The sequence below is a fragment of the Ciconia boyciana genome, chromosome 2 (genome assembly GCF_034638445.1).
Source record: "Ciconia boyciana chromosome 2, ASM3463844v1, whole genome shotgun sequence".
NCBI lineage: Eukaryota > Metazoa > Chordata > Aves > Ciconiiformes > Ciconiidae > Ciconia > Ciconia boyciana.
In genome coordinates, this window is record NC_132935.1 from 14,565,091 (window position 1) to 14,582,667 (window position 17,577).

The 17,577-nt window shown below is 37.4% G+C and overlaps 2 protein-coding genes across 3 annotated transcripts in view; one reads left to right on the forward strand and one right to left on the reverse strand.

Moving 5' to 3' along the window:
* MTBP (MDM2 binding protein) overlaps positions 1–6,700 on the reverse strand; it is a 30,111-nt gene extending 23,411 nt beyond the window's left edge. The window contains exons 1-8 of one of the 2 annotated variants that reach the window (XM_072851968.1): positions 6,511–6,700; positions 5,969–6,046; positions 4,840–4,913; positions 4,575–4,720; positions 4,023–4,081; positions 2,977–3,121; positions 1,343–1,460; positions 645–779 (exon numbers count right to left, since the gene is read on the reverse strand). In XM_072851968.1, coding sequence (XP_072708069.1) covers positions 645–779; positions 1,343–1,460; positions 2,977–3,121; positions 4,023–4,081; positions 4,575–4,720; positions 4,840–4,913; positions 5,969–6,046; positions 6,511–6,592 — 837 coding nt within the window. In that variant the 5' untranslated portion in view covers positions 6,593–6,700. Of the gene's footprint in view, positions 1–644; positions 780–1,342; positions 1,461–2,976; positions 3,122–4,022; positions 4,082–4,574; positions 4,721–4,839; positions 4,914–5,968; positions 6,050–6,510 lie in introns of both variants that reach the window. The other variant, XM_072851967.1, reaches the window with a different exon arrangement.
* Positions 6,655–17,577, forward strand: part of MRPL13 (mitochondrial ribosomal protein L13) — a 40,255-nt gene continuing 29,332 nt past the window's right edge. Inside the window, exons 1-4 of the mRNA XM_072851969.1 lie at positions 6,655–6,781; positions 7,516–7,639; positions 12,497–12,590; positions 14,358–14,418. Of these exons, the coding sequence (XP_072708070.1) occupies positions 6,755–6,781; positions 7,516–7,639; positions 12,497–12,590; positions 14,358–14,418 (306 nt within the window). The 5' untranslated portion in view covers positions 6,655–6,754. The remainder of the gene's footprint in view (positions 6,782–7,515; positions 7,640–12,496; positions 12,591–14,357; positions 14,419–17,577) is intronic.

The following is a 17,577-nucleotide window of genomic DNA, read 5'->3' on the forward strand; positions in this document are numbered from 1 at the left end:
TATATAAAAAACAAGGAAAGTATTTAATTATGTTTAATAAAACTTACTTTCTAGAATGTCAACCATTGCATCAAATGGGTTGTAACTCTTATCCAAATTCAAAGAAAAATAAAATCTACCAGGAACAGACAAATGCAATCCAAAATGTATATATTTTAAACAATGAAAATAATAATCTCTTAACTGATATCAGTTTTCCATAAACATCCATTTTTGTTTTCATCAACAAATATGATTCTGGAGTTCCCATCAAATATCTTCTTCCAGTGGAAAACATGAAACAGCAACAGTAATTAAAAACAAAACAAAACAAAACAAAAACCCCACACTTTTAAAATATAGTACAAAAGGTTAGATAAATACAGAATTCACAAATAAATCATATTTTGAGTATTAAGATTGAACAAAGTCTCATTTTCTATTTGAAAAAAATTTTGGTACCACATTCCTAAGAACAGATGAAATTTTAAGGACCTGTTTTGAGAACACACATAAACAAAAGTAGTATTCCTCAATCTTATGCACTTACTACTTTTATGTTTAATTTTCAATTCTGACTAAGGTTTCCCCAATTACTAATTTTCTCAGGAAAGTAAAACAGATTAATTCTAGTGGCTCAAAGAAAGATCAAGAATAATACTTGCCTCTGGTAAAGCAACAGTATTCCTCAACTGTTGTTCTTTTTTAACAGCAAAGCAAGAACTTAAATGTGAAGTGCTGAATGTCTTTGCTGAAGTGCTCTTCATACAAAATTCTGGAAACCTAACTTCTGATCCAAACTGGGAAAAAAAAAAAAAAGAGACAATAAATGTGTCAAAAGGAGAGAAAAATTATTTCTCTTCAGCTAGTTACATGTATTATTATTTTAAACAATTAGTATTATATTTGTTTCCAGCAGATCTGTAAAACTAGGTAAAACTATTAGAATTAGGTAACAAACTATTATATCCAACACCTTAATACTGAAAACATAAACAATGTCTTTCACAATCACAAAGCTATCAGTCTTCGCAGAAACACTAGACGTGCTTGCAACAATGACTTACAGTTACATGATTATGATTTGTGATAGATACAAAACAATCTAATTTTGAACAAGAAGTTCTAAGGCAAGTATTTCAGAAAAGAGCACCTGGATTTCTGAAATTCAAATCTCAATGCCTTGATCTCATTTATCCTTTCATCATGCTCAAAAGCAAGTTGTTCCCCCACCCACCTAGATATGTTGCACATTGCCTCTTCAAATTACATTGTCAAAACTTAATTTGGTTTAAAGCGTAAAATGCACTGTACAATACATGCTTTAAATGATGTACACAGATGCTGAAAAAAGTTATTTTACCTTTCTTTCCCATATCTGAATCTTTCCTCTCCAGAGTTCTTTTGAATCAATAATATTCATGACATTATCTGAAGATACAAAGTCTGCTGATAGATAGCCTGCAATCTTTTGCCAGCTACTGTAAAAATAAGGAAGAATTAATCTTACCGAATTTAGTATTACAAATTAACATGCAGTGCAATTTGATTGAATTCACCTATTACCTCTTAGCACTGAATAGTCTTGTGTATGTTAAGACAGACATATATAGCTTTATATTCCACAAAGTACAAGATATTATAGAATTGCTGGTTCAGGCTGTATAAAGGAAGTTGTTCCTACCCTCCATAAACGTGACAGCAAAGAACTTTGTCAGACATCAAACCACACCAGTAATGGCAAGCTGCAGGCATACCATAGTAAGGTTGGGTACTAGAAGCTGGAGCAAAGCCAGGGAGCCATCACTTGGGCTACCACTGGTCCATCTAGATGGTCTGTAGTTAGCCTTGTAAGTAGAGATATGACTGCAGCACAAGTATTACCCAAACTCAACAACAACAGAGGGAACAGCCAGTATCTGTGGGTCCTACCGACAATCTGTCTTCTAAGAGAAATCAGCACCATCAACAAAACAGGAAGAATAAGTGAGAGAACTTTCATCAGAGAAACTGTATGCCCGAATGGCCTCATTTTCCGTAAAAGGCAGCAGAAAAACGTATTCAGTAAAAAGCTGGCTGCACAGGAAGATATCAATGAGCACCGAGATCAAGTGCTCATGGAAGTCACTGCAATAAGTTTATCTTCGTCTGTATAGCTTAGGAAGTACTATATAGTAGGTATATTGCTTATTCTATCCAAGGACTGAGCATTCAACTTTTTAATTTTAAACAGTTTTATTAATTTAGGATTAAGTTTAACCACATATTCTACGATGCAAACCTGAATCTTCTGGGCATGGAGGGGAGGGAAAGTGGGGGAGACCTTGCCAAGTTATTCAATTTCCACAAAATAATTTACTGCACGGGAAAAAAACAACAAACCACTGTGGTTTACATTGAGACATATCATGGCCTACTTATGTCAATTAGAGGAGGACAGTAAGGAGATTACTGGACTTAATTTCAAATTGAATTAGCAGTTTCAGTGTTAAGACTCTTCAGAAGCAAACAGGAAGTAATTGTGCATTTATACTCCATTTTCAAAAGGGACAAATCAGACACTCTTTTTCTTTCTCCCTGAAATGTAATACCAAAGGTAATATAAAATTTAATGTAAAACCAGCAGAGTTATGTACTCATTTTACAAAAACTGGAAAACTACAATCAATACAAGTTACTATGCAGCATAGTACAACTTCAAAACATTGTACACACACTGAAGCCACTAGTGATGGAAAGGAAAGAGAAAATATTTTACCTTCTGCTCTCATAGAAACAGGAACTTCAGAGGACTTGCTTTTTTGCCTGCCCCTCTGGTTAGGGCATGTATTTACAATAAATCAGCATGAGTAATTCCTCCCCTCAAACAATAATAGAAGACAAATCTATGTATTTTTGAAGTATACACACAAAGTACTCAAGATGCTGTTTTTATTTTAAACCATTGACATATACTAATACAAAACAAGATTTATAGACCTAAAATAAATGGCATACCCTTTAGAGTCATTTGCTGCAATAGTAATTTGCGCAGAGTGCCATTCTCTCAGGTGTTTCAGAGCACCAATAACAGGTAAGCAGTCTTTTAACTTGGGTCCATCTTGTTCAACAGCCTGCAGTATTACATCAACCATTGCTCTGCCTATAAAAACAGTTACATATGACTCAAAGTGCCATTATTCAGTAAATGATTCAGTCATTTAAAGGTAGAAAAGTACTGATTATCACTGACTGCACTAAAATGGGCTTAAAGATCAACTTCAAGTAACTTCAGCAAGATTTAAACACTCACGCACATTAGCTCATCTCTCACTGCTCCTCTCAGATTAACACAACATAAAGTATTTTGCCATTCGCTCAGTTACAGCGGCTCTATACCTTTCTGCTTTCTCACTCAGCACTGTATTTGACAGATCAGAGTTGTCTCCAGTACAACTACGCCATATCATTTTCCTCCCTTTAACACCTCTAAGCTGCTATTTCTCATTCTTTCCACACTCAGTTCCTTCGCTATCCCAAATCACCTACTGCAACATTATGTAACCCTAACATGCAAGGTGATATGCGTCTCCATTTTACAAAATCTGAATCCAATAGTTCTGATCTATGTTCCTTCACAGCTTCTTGACTCCCGCACACAAGCGATCAGCTGGCAAATCAGATGTAAGCATGATGTCAACATCTTCCATTTTTTTCATAAAAACTTCCTGTGGCCGCATGTTGAGTTTCATATTGCGTAGTGTCTATTACTACTTTGGTGCCATTTCAGATGAAAAAATTAATTATATAAATAGCTACCTTAAACTCTACTGAAATACAGCCTTCCAAAGAAACAAGCAGCAAACTACTCCGTAAGCTGATTTGCAATGCCAATCATGCTCAAGTTCCTTAAACTACTTGCAAGAGCTGCATACAAGTTAATTCAACTAACAAACTAACATCCTCTGAATTTTTCCATTTGACTATGATTTTACCAGCTGAGTTTTCAGAGTAATAACTAACAAGATAAGCTCCAATGAGATTGCTTTTTTAAGAGAGATTACCTGGGGCAGGCAGTTTATCAGCTAACTGATGCAGACTTTCTGCAGCTTCATCATAGATACTGAAAATGAAGAGCAACATGGTTGGAAACAAAATATAAACGAAGTCATTTAGAAACAAAAAGCTACAACTAATGAATACCACCTAATGTCAGGATCTTATATCTTTAAAATTCTGCACAAACATACCTAGGCAATGAGATATACTTATCTCCCCTTTTACTGAGGCAGAAGTAGGCTAAATGACTTCAAAACAATCTGCAGTAAAACTGGAAGTAGGATTCAAGACGGATTAGCAAGAAACTTCTTTTTGTATATATAACCGTCAGGTGTTAGGAAACAGTTCAGTTATTCTATAAAAATCATCTGTAGCTAAAAAAAAATTAAAGCTATGTTAAACGGAATAGAATTATTTTCAGTAGTAGTAGGGGATTGTTCATAGTCAACTGTTGATTTGGTAATAACTTTTACTTGTTAAATTTTCTTGATTCCCTTGGGTTATTACTGTTAAATGTCAGATCACTATACTTTCAATAAAAATAATAATATGCATACTCAGTCATAGACAGTGACTCTCGACTGTTATTGTTGTCTTCGTCAAAATTTTGTATGGCTCCCAGGCATTCGTCAATACTTGTTTGGAGAGAGTCTTCATTTTTCCATGTGTCAAAATTTATTTCCTCCCAGTCAGAACTGCAGAACTAATCAAGCAAAAAGAAGTAATTAAGCAAAAAAGAATTTTGAACATCACAGTTTTAACTTGCACTAGAGACAAGCAGGCAGCTGAGGAACTTAAATTCTGAAAAAAAAAAAGTCTTACCTGATAATAACCACATATAACATGACTCGCAAAATACCATCTCTTGACACCTGGAATACCAGCCACTGAACATGCTGTAAAGAGATAAAACAATTATTTAAAATAATCAATCTACTACAATCTATTCTTCCTATTATAATGAACATCTCTGTTGAAAGACCCTACCCGAGTCATTTAATGTGCCACAACAACTTGAGTTCTACTTTCCTTTGGCATCATAATTAAGTTCTAAACGTATTAAGGTGTAGGTAAGCATCTTGGCATGTGTCTAACTATTACTGATCCTCTGACTGTTAATAAGTAAGAAAATCTTTGACCTCTTCTCCATTCTGGGCAATATTGCTCTCCATTTGCAGAAGTTGTACCATAGCTGAACTAAATCACAATTGTCATAAATATGGTTTACGCAGGTCACAAAATGAGATGCGCTCTCAACATTTCTATGCAATAAAAAGCACAGAAGTTGAAAACAGCTTAACATTCCCATCTTTATTAATTTTAACAGCCTATAGTGGTTTCTCACGATTCACAGTCACATGACAGCTGTGACAAGATGAGCCTTAACAGCTCTACACTAGATACCCAAACCAAGTAAAGAACTAAGAATGCATTTTTTAACAAAAAGAACCAAACACCCAACCCCTAAAAGTACTAAAGCAGATCTTCAGAAATCTATTTTAAGATGATAAAATGATTTAATATTCATGGATTAGGGTTCTGAATTGAACACAACAAATATTGCTTCCACTGAAAAAATTAAAAGGCATCATAGGAGTAACGAAAATGTCAAGCTGCCCACTGACATGAGAAACAAGCCCTTTCCTACTGTTCCTTGCTAAGCGGATGGAAATCTGTCAACCTTTCAAAACCCTTCTCTTTCGTTTCTTGTGTCCAATCTATTTACTCATCTCCTAGCACCTCAGCTGCTGAAATGACATCAGTTCTCCACAGAAACAGTAGCAGCAGGAGCAGTCCCACCTGCGGGTTTAGGCACACTGCGTTAATTGGGTTTCCTTAAGTTTCCGACTTGTTTCACCTAGATCATATAATGTGCCTAGGCCAATTCCTTGATAAAATTTGCTTTACCTTACTGTACATATATATTGCATGTGTACATTACTATATTTACCTGGGAATGCACTCACATCTGCATTTATAGATGAGTTACAGCTTGCTTTCAGAAACTGATAAACGGTTGCAGCAGTCCCTGCTGAAAAAAAAAAAAAGTTTTTCTTAAAACTACTGAATTACGAAAGTTAAGTCTTGCTTTCCTGCAAATACAGTATAAAGTTCCGTTTAATATTAGAACTTTAGTTTTAAAAAAACCTGTCAACTGCAGATTTGCAGGAGTTTAAAAAGTCAATTTTTTTAAAACTCTCGTTAAAGTAGCGACATCTCAGGAACACTCTACCAAGTTATACAGCAGTGTCGCAATAAGACACAAAAAACCCTAAGTTTCTGAAGGTTTAAGTCATTAAAGACTTTTAGTCGGGAAAAAAAGGGGGGATTTAACGAGGTAGGGATCCAGAAAAGCCTGCCCGGGCGCAGATCCTAGACCAGCAACCGCAAAGACAAGCCTTCATTTAGGCAAGCTCGGATGGGCCCCGCGGCAGGCGGCTCCCCACACGGCGCGGCCTCCAGCCCCTCCGGCCTCACCCCCCGCGGCGGTACCTGCTCCGGGCCCGGGGCCGCCCGCCACAGCACCCTCGCCCCTGCGCTCGCCCCAGCTCAGGAGCAGGACGTAGCGGTCCATGGCCGGGCGAGAACGGGGACGGAGCCGCCGCCGCTCCGAACGCCCCGCGCTGCCGCCCTTGCACCGCCCCTCGCAGGGCAGCGCTTCCGCTTCCCGCCGGTGCGGCGGCCAAGGGGCTCCGCTTCCCTTCCCCTTCCCCTCAGGCGCGGCGGGAGGGTGGCCATGGCCAGTTACACCAAGGCGGCCCAGGTGAGCGCGGCCCTCTCCCCCTCGGTGCAGGCGGTGCTGGGGCGGCCGCTTCCTCCGGGGGCACGCGGCGGCGTCGCCCCGGCGGGAGCCTGGCGGCCGCCATGGCGCTGAGCCGCCGTGAGGGAGCGGGCGGGCGCCGGGACGAAGGGGCAGTAGGCCCGCAGGGGAGGGCCGGGGCGGCGGGCGGCCCCCCCGCGTCGCGGAGCGCCAGTGGCGCGGCCGTGCGCTCCGGTGCTCGCCCTGAGGGGCCCGGTGGCAGGAACCGGTAGCGGTCAGTAGGTGCGTGACTTGTCTGTGAGGGACAAGGCTACCCGCTGCAAGGCGGCTCAGGCTCTTCGAGTTCATAACACTACGGCTGGGGGAGTTCTGACCTTCGCTCAGAGGGAAAGACATATTGAGCATTAAATAGCGTACAGTGATTTTACAGTTCAATTAGTAATAATGGAAGCTTGCAGCAAGAGATCTTCATTTTTGAAACAAAACCCTAAGAGCTGGTAACCTTTCGGTGTTGTTACCACGCATACGTTGGAAGCAGGTACAGCAGTGGGTGTGTCACAGCGTGTAGCGGCGTTCTCCATCCACTTAAAGGTTATTTGGAGGGGGTGTTGTTGATGTTAATATTTCTTCTATTATTTTGGAGTGTAAAGAAAGTGTTGATCTAATTAGAGAAGCTCGATTTATGTATGGTAGTGTGTTCTTGTACTACATTAAGTACTACCTCTCTTTCTCTTTAGCAATGGGCTACTTTTGCCAGAGCCTGGTATCTCCTCGATGCGAAGATGCAGCCACCAGGAAAAATAGCAGTTGCAACTGCAATCAGACTTGAAGGCAGGCATAAACCTATTTATCATGCACTAAGTGAGTATTGTGGTAGATAAAAGCAAACTCGCTTTCCTTCACTTATATTTTTCTTCTGATATCAGTTTTAAAATCAAGCCTGATACATATAAGTTTACATTTTTCAATTGTTTGTAAATTATAACTGTCTTCCTTTTCCTTCTCATCTTTTTCCTTCATACCCCTCTACAAACTTATGTTGTTGTCCTTATCAATCCATATAAAGCTCATTATAAATTCATAATTTATTTTTAGTAGCTGAATTGTAGTGGGTTATGCTTTCATTTTTTTAAAAACCTTGAAATGTGTTTCGTTACATTGATTTTTAGATGTAAAGATTTAATTCACAGTGCACGTAATGAAACACTGATGTGATTCTCAATTAGATTTTCTGAATGCTACCTTTCAGTAGCTGCACAGCACCACAGAGTCTTGGAGTGGTTCTTCATTCTGAATAAGGTGCAGAGAAATCCTGTCTTCATGAGGCAACAGGCACAAACTGAAACATAGGAGGTTCCCTCTGAACATCAAGAAACATTTTTTTACTGTGAGGGTGGCTGGAATTGGTTGCCCAAGAGGTTGTAGAGTCTCCATCCTTGGAGATATTCAAAAGCTGGTCCTGCTTGAGCAGGGGGGCTGGACAACATGACCTCCAGAGGTCCCTTCCAACCTCAGACATTCTGTGATGATGAGGCTGGAACCTGTCTGATTCTTAAGTGGGAGACAGAATCATTGTTGAAAGATATCTTATTGTTTAAATGAAAAAATAATTTTGCTTTTCTGCAAATTAGAAGATTCAGCAGTAGAGATGCATCTGTGATCTTGTTCATTACTTGTAATACTGTAGTGCCTGTCTCGCGGTGATAAGGATTTTATAGGTAATGAAAAGGTGATCCCTCTTGTTGATGGTACAGTGTTTCCTGTAATACTCATGCAAATTTTTCAAGAGACATTACTAAAACATAAAGGAAGCATTAAACTTTGCTCATACATGTAGAGTGTACATACTAAAATTGTACTTGATCTGTTTTTCATAATGAATCTTCTAAAGATGTTTTAAATAACAGACTTCTGCTGTTGCAAATTATGTCTTATCCACAAGATGTCACTGGAGACTAAGGCTGTCTGAAAAATAAAGCAGATACAGAGAGGAAATGTTTTTGGTTGTCCTGTGGGAAAGATCTTTGATACTTTTATGTTCATGAAGTTATAAAATCCTGGAAAGTCATTTCAAGGATAACTTTATTTGGTCTAAAGTATTCTATAAATCAGTACCAAGTAAGTTACACCTGAGATTGATATTGATAGGTTACTACTACTGAGAGACACTTGATAGTCTCTAAGAGAGCAAAGTATGCATGAATTTGTGGTTGGTGTACTTAACACTTCTTTTTTTTCTTTTTTTTTTCTGAACTAACAAGAAATATTTTAGTGTCTGTGAGATAACAGTTCCTTAGAATACCATTGTTGGGAGTTTTGTTTTGTTTGTAATTTGGTATCTTCCATAAAATCATCATTTATTTATTGTGTTGAAAAGTATCTGGAGCTGAATTTAAGCTGTGGTTAGGGAAGGAAAGAAATTTGATTTCATGTATATTTATTTTCTGTTTTAGGGATAATCATTCATTATTCTTCAGAGTGTCATGTTTTTAGATGCTGTCAGACCATATGCCTTAAATAAGGGGACACAACTTTGTTCAGGAGGTTTGAATCTGGATTTTTAGGTTTCTTCTGCACCTCCTCTTCTCTCTACTCTCATCCCCTTGCATCCTGTCGTTGTGAGCAGCTTCGCAAAACAGAACCAAAAATGTGGGCCAGATTTTTAAAAAATTGTGTGATCTGGTTCTTTATCTTGGATTGTGAGCACGTGTAGGTGAGACACTTCTGTTGCTTGGGTTGGATTTGCTACTGTTCTCTGCATCCTCAAAGGAGAAGACTAGGCTAGATGGAAGTGTCCTGCAAACCCTATCTGGCCCAGGTGTTACTCTAGATTGCAATGTTAGTTTATAATAGCTAGAAGAAGCAGCGAAGACTTGTCTTCTAATGAAATATTTGGCAAGTAGTTTGTCAGTCTTGTGAGCTAACAGTTGACAATATGTACCTTTAATTACCATTTAGTCCTTAATTAAAATGTAGGAGGAAAAATCCATGTACCTGAAGCATGTATTTGTACTGTATGATAGGAATTACTGGAGTTATAAATATACAGAGATATAAAATGGATTTACTCTGGCAGCTTAGTTTTATCTGAAGAGGTGCAATGTACATGCTGTATGTAACAAATTGCATATACTGTAATGTAATAGAATATACTGGCCTTATTTTTGTGTATTACTTGAGGAAAACATGCTTACATACTTCATAAAAGAATAATTCGATATTATAGCATGAAAAGTGTTCACATGCCTGAGGGACCTGGACAGGCTTCAGGAGTGGGCCTATGTGAACCTCATGAAGGTCAACAAGGCCAAGTGCAAGGTCCTGCACCTGGGTCGAGGCAACCCCCAGTATCAGTACAGGCTGAGGTATGAAGGGATTGAGAGCAGCCCTGTGGAGAAGGCCTTGCGGGTACTGGTGGATGAAAAACTGGACATGAGCCAACAATGTGCGCTGCCAGCCCAGAAGGCCGACCGTATCCTGGGCTGCATCAAAAGAAGCGTGGCCAGCAGGTTGAAGGAGGTGATTCTGCCCCTCTACTCTGCTGTGGTGAGACCCCACCTGGAATACTGCATCCAGCTCTGGAGCCCTCAGCACAGGAAAGACATGGACCTGTTGGAGTGGGTCCAGAGGAGGGCCACGAAAATGATCAGAGGTGTGGAACACCTCTCCTATGAGGAAAGGCTGAGAGAGTTGGGGTTGTTCAGCCTGGAGAAGAGAAGGCTCTGGGGAGACCTTATTGGGGCCTTTCAGTACTTAAAGGGGGCTTATAAGAAAGATGGGAACAGACCTTTTAGCAGGGACTGTTGTGATAGGACAAGGGGTAATGGTTTTAAACTAAAAGAGTGTACATTCAGACTAGATATAAGGAAGAAATTTTTTACTATGAGGGTGGCAAAGCACTGGAACAGGTTGCCCAGAGAGGTGGTAGATGCCCCATCCCTGGATACATTCAAGGTCAGGTTGGATGGGGCTCTGAGCAACCTGATTAAGTTGAAGATGTCCCTGCGCATTGCAGGGGGTTTTAACTAGATGACCTTTAAAGGTCCCTTCCAACCCAAACTGTTCTGTGATTCTGTGATTCTATGAAAATAGCCTAAAGGAAGAGTCTTACTCCGTGATATTTTGTGAGTATTTTTCAAAAGTAGGATGCAATTTAACTGTGTTTCTGGAGATGGTAAATATTTTTGCTTTCTTCCTATTAAGTGCAGCCATCCCTGAGGTGATGGGAACAACACTGTTTAAAGACCAGTGGAGAATAATGTGTTAATTTGAAATTTCAAAGGAGACATTAGCTATCCATAAATTCAACCTACTTTAAAAAGAACAGGTTGCAGTCATTGTTCAGGTAGTGTGTAAGTATCCTGGTTAGTTTTTCTCCTGGTTATTAATTGTTCATAATTGATCTATGGGTGTATGGAATTGTTAATTCAGTGTTTATTCAAAGGGAGAACTGTTGGGAAAAATTTCCTTAATGTGCTTATTCTGTCATCTTCCCAACTAAAAAAAAAAAAAGGCCAATGTCAGTTCTTAGAACTGATCTGTCAGCAGTGAAAGGCTGCATCAATGAAGATGTTTAAATTTTGTTTGCACTTCAGCTGTAGTTTAAAGTAGAGCTTTAAAAGAACACAAGATTAAAAAATGGTAGAAGACTTAAATAGGTCGTAAAACTTGCATTAATTAATTACATGCTCCTATAAAAAAATGCATGTTCAATTTCAGTCCTTTTTGGTGTAGCTGCTTTGTTACCTACTCAAAAATGTTTTAATCAAATGAGCTTCAAATACTTACGTTGTTCTAATATGGTAACGCATATGAGAGTGAACTTCAGACAAATCATTTGCCAGTTGATGAATGGGTGGTTATAGCTTATACAGCTGATAAAGATGGTTACTTCTGAAATGAAAAACTACATCTTTTTTCATGTTTTCATCATATTTTTGAGATAGTATAGGTTTTATTAGCACTTTATTAGTAAAGAAGATCTATTAAAGTTACTGTTTCTGGCAAGGTATTGGTGATAGATTATAGACTTTGCACTTAAAAAACTTCTGATGTGAAAGTTGCTGATAGAACATTAAACATACTGTACGTGCTGTAACATTCAATTCTGCTTGATTGAATGTGGGGGTTTTTTTCCGCAACAGAGCTGGTTTAGGTTTTTTTGTGGGGCTTTTCTCCCCTCACCCCCCCAATCTTTTTGTTTCTTTTATACATTTAGCCCTAGGCTGTAATTATTTAATAGAATTATTTTACTTACCCAAAATATTCAGTCTTCCAGTAAACGTTGGTACTGTTTTAATGAGAAAACTAAAATTAAACAAATATTTAGGATCGTTGTTTAGAACTAACCTTTTTTTATTTTTTGAAAATATAGGTGCATATGCAGCATAATGTGTTGAATAAAATAACACAATTGCCTGTAAGCCAGATTTCCAGATCTTAGCTGTATAATTGTAATGGTTTAATTATCTAGTCTGGTAGTATTTTACCTGCTTACCTGCCTTCTAACCTGACAATACTAACAAAAATAGTAATTAAGGTTGGTATTTAAGTGCAGATTTGGATGGTGTGACTTGAAAAGCTCAGATCTTTAAATTGGAGCTTTATGAAATGTGTATTTATGTGCTACTGCGTATTTATTGCACACTTTATAGTTGTTATTTTGGTTGATTACCCGTATGGTTCTCTTAATATTTTCCACTAATTTCTACCTTGTAGGTGACTGCGGAGATCATGTTGTCATAATAAATACAAGACATATTGCCTTCTCTGGTAACAAATGGGAACAGAAAGTATATTCTTCACATACTGGGTAAGCTTTATAATAAATATTCAAATGAGCTAGTGGTAAATTTCATGTCATATTTTGTTAAAAGTTAAAGTCTTTTTTAGCGTATTGGTTCAAAAGGGAATTCCTGTTTACATGTTTTGTTTGCATGTGTTACGATGTTTAAAATGATGCAAACTGTCCTCTCTCCTGTCCTCTCTCCTGTCCTCTCTCCTGTCCTCTCTCCTGTCCTCTCTCCTGTCCTCTCTCCTGTCCTCTTTTTTTTCCCTTGCTCTTTTCCCTCTTTTTTCTCTTTTTTTTTTCTCCCGGTGTATATTGTTAGGGAAATAACCAACTCAAAAGTAGTCAGAGCAATTGAGTAAGTTAACAGATTTGGTGAGCCAGGTTGTTTTGTGTGAACCCATGAACCCAATGATCAGGACTATTCTATTTACTAAGGAGTAGAAGACATTCCTGTTGGCACTGCACATTTAAGATACATACAGTTGCCAACTTCAATTACTTTATCCTACCAGTACCTATTTACCTAACCGTAAATATCAAGATTGATATATTATTGAATCAGTCGAGGAAAAAAAAATAAATTAGAAAAACTAGTAAGAAATGAAATACTCTCAAGATGTACTGATGTATACAATAGTGTACAATATATTACGCTGGCAGACATAACTTGTTTACAGGTGGAAGTACAATAATCAATTACAGACGGTATGGCAATGATCAGTTTAGTCAAATAAAAACAGTTGCTCCTATTTTTATACAATGACAACACTAGATAATAATCTCTAAGTGTCAAAATGTATCCAGTCAGGAAATGAATAAATCACATTGAGAGAGCTAATGTTGCTAGTACTAATGTTTCAATCCTGACATTCCTTTGCTGAATTGCTGAGAAGTTCTTGTTCAGAGTTGATGGAAATTAATGCGCTTTTTTTTTTCTTGCTCGCTCCTATGACTTCATAAAAATTTTCACTAAAAACTTCTGAGTGCCTGTGCAGAAAGGTTCTGTGTAAGTTAAAGCACTTGCATAAGTACCTAAGTTGGTTTTGAGTAAGTGAAAAGAATTGTACAATTAAAACAAATACTTACATCTGTGCCACTCCCTAAGTGGACATGTTTTAATGATGTTGGGTTTATTTTCATTTCACTTAGGTTGATACCTAATAATGTAATTAAATCAAAATGAAACCCAGCTTTACCTGATATCTGTGTAATTTCTTGCACCACTGTGTCATTCATTTAAAGTATATGCAGAAATGTGAATTAGTGCAACTTCACCATATCACATAGACCTTAAAAAGATGGATGCATTGCAGTAAAAGTCAAATTTTATTACTGTAGATACACCAAATCATGGTAACGTTTATTTAAAATACTAAGAAAATAATAAATACTGTTCAGAATGGTTGTCTCGTATGTCAGCCACAGACTGGTTGTGAGTCTTGATCATCTTGAAATATTTCCAAGTTTTGCATATCTTATTCCCATTGTATTCTGCAGCTGTGATGGTGTATTTAATAAGCAGTTTTAAAAACATATCCATCTGCTTGTGAAACACAAACTTTTTAATACTCAAGTGAATAAATAAGAAAGTAAAAATGGCGTTAAACTTAGATACTTGACAGGATAGAATCTTTCTAATAAAATACAGTTGTTGGCCTTGTGAGAACAACTTCCTTTTTTGAAGGCTTATAATACCATTACACTGTTGTTCAAGATGTAGTGATACTTGTGTTACTATATGCTCAAGCGCGATGTTGTTAAGCTTGTACATTTGTTCTGTTTTTCTAGCTATCCTGGTGGTTTCAAACAAGTGACAGCAACTCAGCTCCATTTGAAAGATCCAACTGCTGTAAGTGTTTCCCCTTCTTCCCTTTCATTTGTAAAGCTGATTTGTTTTCATTTAATTAGTTCCCCTAAACAAAAGGCATCAGTTACCTGCATGTCTAAAGCTAAATTACAAACATTCTGCTAAAAGCTCTTAGAAGCTTGGCTTGTGACAGTGTTTTTGTAAACAGCTGTTTTGAGGGTTAGATTGTAGGTTGTGCATTTTTGTGATTCTTCCATGCTGCCCAAATGAGCAAATCAAGTGCATTTGCTTCACTCATTTTTTAATTTTTCACTTGATTTTAGTTTCAGGGGTCTGACCTTTCTCACAAGTGAACTGCCTCCAGTTAGACTTAGCTAAGCTGTACTTCAGCTTAATGACACTACTACTTTAAGTGCCAGCAAGAATAATGCTAATCTTAAAAATGTTAGAAAGTACACCTGCCTCTTTCTCCCAGTAAAATTCAACTGTAGGTTTTGTTCAGTGATTTTTTTTTTTTAAGTCTTTTCTGCAATGATGTGTGTTCGTGGTCTGTGAAACAATTGGAAATGGTGATTACATTGAACTTAAGCCTCTTTATTAAATGTCTGTATTAGACTATTATAAATTCTCAATGTCAGTGTTCATGTGTTTGTTACTGATTAAAAAAATAGGGTGCTAGATATGAACATTTTGGGATGTTGACTTACACAGTTATGAAATTACTTTTACTAGGGTTTTGAATGGTCAGCATTGGAGGGCTGAATTCTCTAAGCACTAGTGTTTCAGAACATGATATGAGACCCACAGAGATTAACAGACATCTATGTTTATTTTTGACTTTGAAATGCTTTGGTTTGGGTCACCTTATATATAAACATAAAAATGCTTCTTCCTTTTCCTAGAGAAATTTTATTTGCTGTAAAATTCTTGGGGTTTGTCTATGATTTAGAAATCCTGGTTTGTCCCAAGACACTCTTATGCAAGATGTTGTACAAGTACTCAATTAAAAAAGTGGTCCACCATATGAATTTGCCTGGTTTTCGTTTTTACTTCTGCAATTTCTTTCTTTATTTAAAGTGAAATGAAATCCCACAGTTCACTATTATTTTCTGTCTAGATTTTCAAAACAACTTAAACGCTTTTGAGAACAGGCTCTAAGATAGTTGTAATCCCTTTGGGAATTATTGGTAGTTCCATGTCTAAAATGGATTCTTCAACCTTTTTAATTTGAGCTTCAGGCAGACGCTGTGCACTGGGAGGCAGTGTAACACAACTTGTTTGTTAGGGCCTGAGAATTGGATGTTCTATAAATTACCTTCTGGCATTCTTTCTGAAATACCTCTTTTCTTGCCAGACTCATAGATGAATTTCTGTGCAAACAGAGGAGGATTAAATGCATTGCCAATAACTAAAGCATGTTGGACAGAGGCTCAGCAAATGGTGATGTGGCTCAAGGCTTGGTCTAATTTAGTGAGAGAAACTTTTTTTTTAAACAGAATTGTGGAGAACCCTCAGCAATTAACTCTTTCATTCTATTGGAGATGAAGCGTTCAAATGTCCCTCTCATAAAGATATCTTATGTATTTTTGTCATAATTAATAGTGGTGGATGGTAATTTGGCATGATATATTATGTATGTGTAGCTGTTACAGGTTTTGTCTTGCAAGTGATTTTATGGCTAGAAACATTTATTTACTAGTTGAATTGTTTTGGTGTGAAATATTTTGGGATATGACAAAGGTGGAAATTGATGGTGTTTTATTAACATGTTTTATTTTTAGAACTAGCTATTAAAACCTGAAAAAGGGTTACTGTAAGGAGAACAATGCCTAGCCTAAGTAGCATTTGATCTTCAAAATATGATCTAAATGACACATAGTTATTGTGGAGACTTTTATAAATCACTTTATTTCACTTCTTTGAATTAAAAAGAGACCTTTTTTCTTTTAATCAAATTAAATTAAATTCCTGTGAAGCCAGTGGAATTAGGTAGGTTGTAGGAAGCAGACTGTATCTTTCTGTGGAATCCAAGTCTTCATTCTGTAAAGCATTGTTTTCATCCTGGAGGCTACTGCTTTTTCTCTGCCCTTGGTCCTATTGTCTCCTGCTAGCTCATCCTGGTAGTGCTTCATTAGATGAGTCAACATTATTTTTGGAAGTAGTGCTGTTACAGAAATTAGGGCATTAAATGAATGGAAGAGCCTACTTCCATGGAAAAGGATGTTGACATAACACCTTGTAAACTTGCGTGGTGCTACACAGAGATTTTGCAATGGATATGACTATTTTCGGTTTATGTAAGAAATAGATTAAAGCCTGTAAGGTTCTGTGAGTGTGTGTATATAGTAGGACTGCAATACTGCCTAGCACTGTCCTTACTTACATATGTCTAAATTCAAACATACAAATCCCTAAGATAAATATTTTTCCATTACAGTTTTGTTTAAACATAGTTTCTAGTATACAGAGAGACTGGTTTTAGGAAAAAGTGCTACATGGCCAATAGCTAATTTAAAAGGTTATAATGAGTAATTTTATGCAAAATGGTATAGTTTATGTTTACATGGGGGCCTGAAAGTCATAAGTATAGTTGTCAGAATTTAGACATGTCTCCTGCAGTATCATCCTTGATCATTTCTGGTTCCTTCTTAAGGTACCAAGATAGGGATGGATGATGATCTGATATTCTCACTTAATGGAAGTTGACATCGTTGTACTATCTTACTGACTTTGGACCTTTATGTTCCTTGCAGGTAGTAGTTAGTGCTTCAGAAGGATTTATGCTGAATTTTGAATGTGCACGTTAATTTTTTCATAGGATCATAGGCTGATTCAGGTTGGAGAGAACCTCGGGAGATCTCTAGTCCAACCTACTCAAAGCAGTGTCAACTGTTAGGTCAGATAAGGCTGCTGGGGGCTTATCCAGACCGGTCTTGAAAGCCTCCCATGGCAACCATTTCTAATCCTTGACTTTTCTTCTTAGTTGAAAAGAATAAAAAAAACCCTGTGCCTAATATAAGTGTTTAATCGCAGATGTATAATTTTGTGCCTGAGATTGACAAAAATATTACCAGTTTTTTCCACTTCTAAGTATCTTTTATGTTAATATGGGGCGATGAATACAAAAAGATGTCTGCATAATTGATGTTTTGTATAGAACTTAAAGTTCCATGTTCATTGTGCCAAGCTTTTCAGCACTTT